Here is a 761-nt window from a genome sequence, read left to right on the forward strand (position 1 = left end):
AAAAATCTAAAAAGGAAATATAAAGATAATGACAAATATCTTAATAATTTTTTAAGAAAAAGAATAAAAAAGAAAAAATTATATAAATTGTATTCTAACTTTTATGAAATATGCATATATTTTTATTTTTTTTTTGTTTTTATCACTTTTTAGTACCTTTTTTTTTTTTTTTTTTTTTTTTCAAGTTATAAAAAGATAATATACACTTATAATCTATATAACTTAAAAGTTTTTAATATTTTAATATCAAGTCTTATTTTTATCATTTTTGTTAATAGCAATAAAAACAATTTATTGAAAAAACTATTTTTAATTAAATCATTTATGTGAACATTTTACATAAATACTTATATATGCATGTGCATATTTATATTTACACTTGTAAATAATGATTTTTTATAAATATCAATTTAGAAGAAATGGATGATTAAAAATGGCTTTTATGTTTAAAAGAGAAGGTTGTTATAGTAAAAATCGTTTGAGTGAACTGTTTAGAAAAAATAAAAGTTTTGTTAATCAACTAATGTATGACATGACCTCATTTCATTATGAGAATTATATGAAGCAAAAAATTCATAAAAATATTATGAAAAACTATAATAGTAAAATGCATATTTGAAATTGTTTGATGTTTTTGTAGAATAAAATTTATATCTTTTTACTTCATTTATCTTTTTTTCTTTTCTTTTGTTTTTTTTTTTTAATTAAATTTTGTTTTATATATGTATTCTTTTTTTTTTTTTTTTTTTTTTTTTTTTTTA

The 761-nt window shown here is 15.5% G+C and overlaps 1 protein-coding gene across 1 annotated transcript in view; it reads left to right on the forward strand.

Annotated features, from left to right (window-relative positions):
* Positions 1 to 433: 433 nt before the first annotated feature.
* The window catches only part of PGAL8A_00004700 (conserved Plasmodium protein, unknown function), a gene marked incomplete at both ends in the record, with an annotated part of 1,607 nt that continues 1,279 nt past the window's right edge, over positions 434 to 761 (forward strand). Inside the window, one exon of the mRNA XM_028671441.1 lies at positions 434 to 601. Coding sequence (XP_028528093.1) covers positions 434 to 601 — 168 coding nt within the window. The remainder of the gene's footprint in view (positions 602 to 761) is intronic.

This window comes from Plasmodium gallinaceum, assembly GCF_900005855.1.
Source record: "Plasmodium gallinaceum strain 8A genome assembly, contig: PGAL8A_v1_10, whole genome shotgun sequence".
Taxonomy (NCBI): Eukaryota; Apicomplexa; class Aconoidasida; order Haemosporida; family Plasmodiidae; genus Plasmodium; species Plasmodium gallinaceum.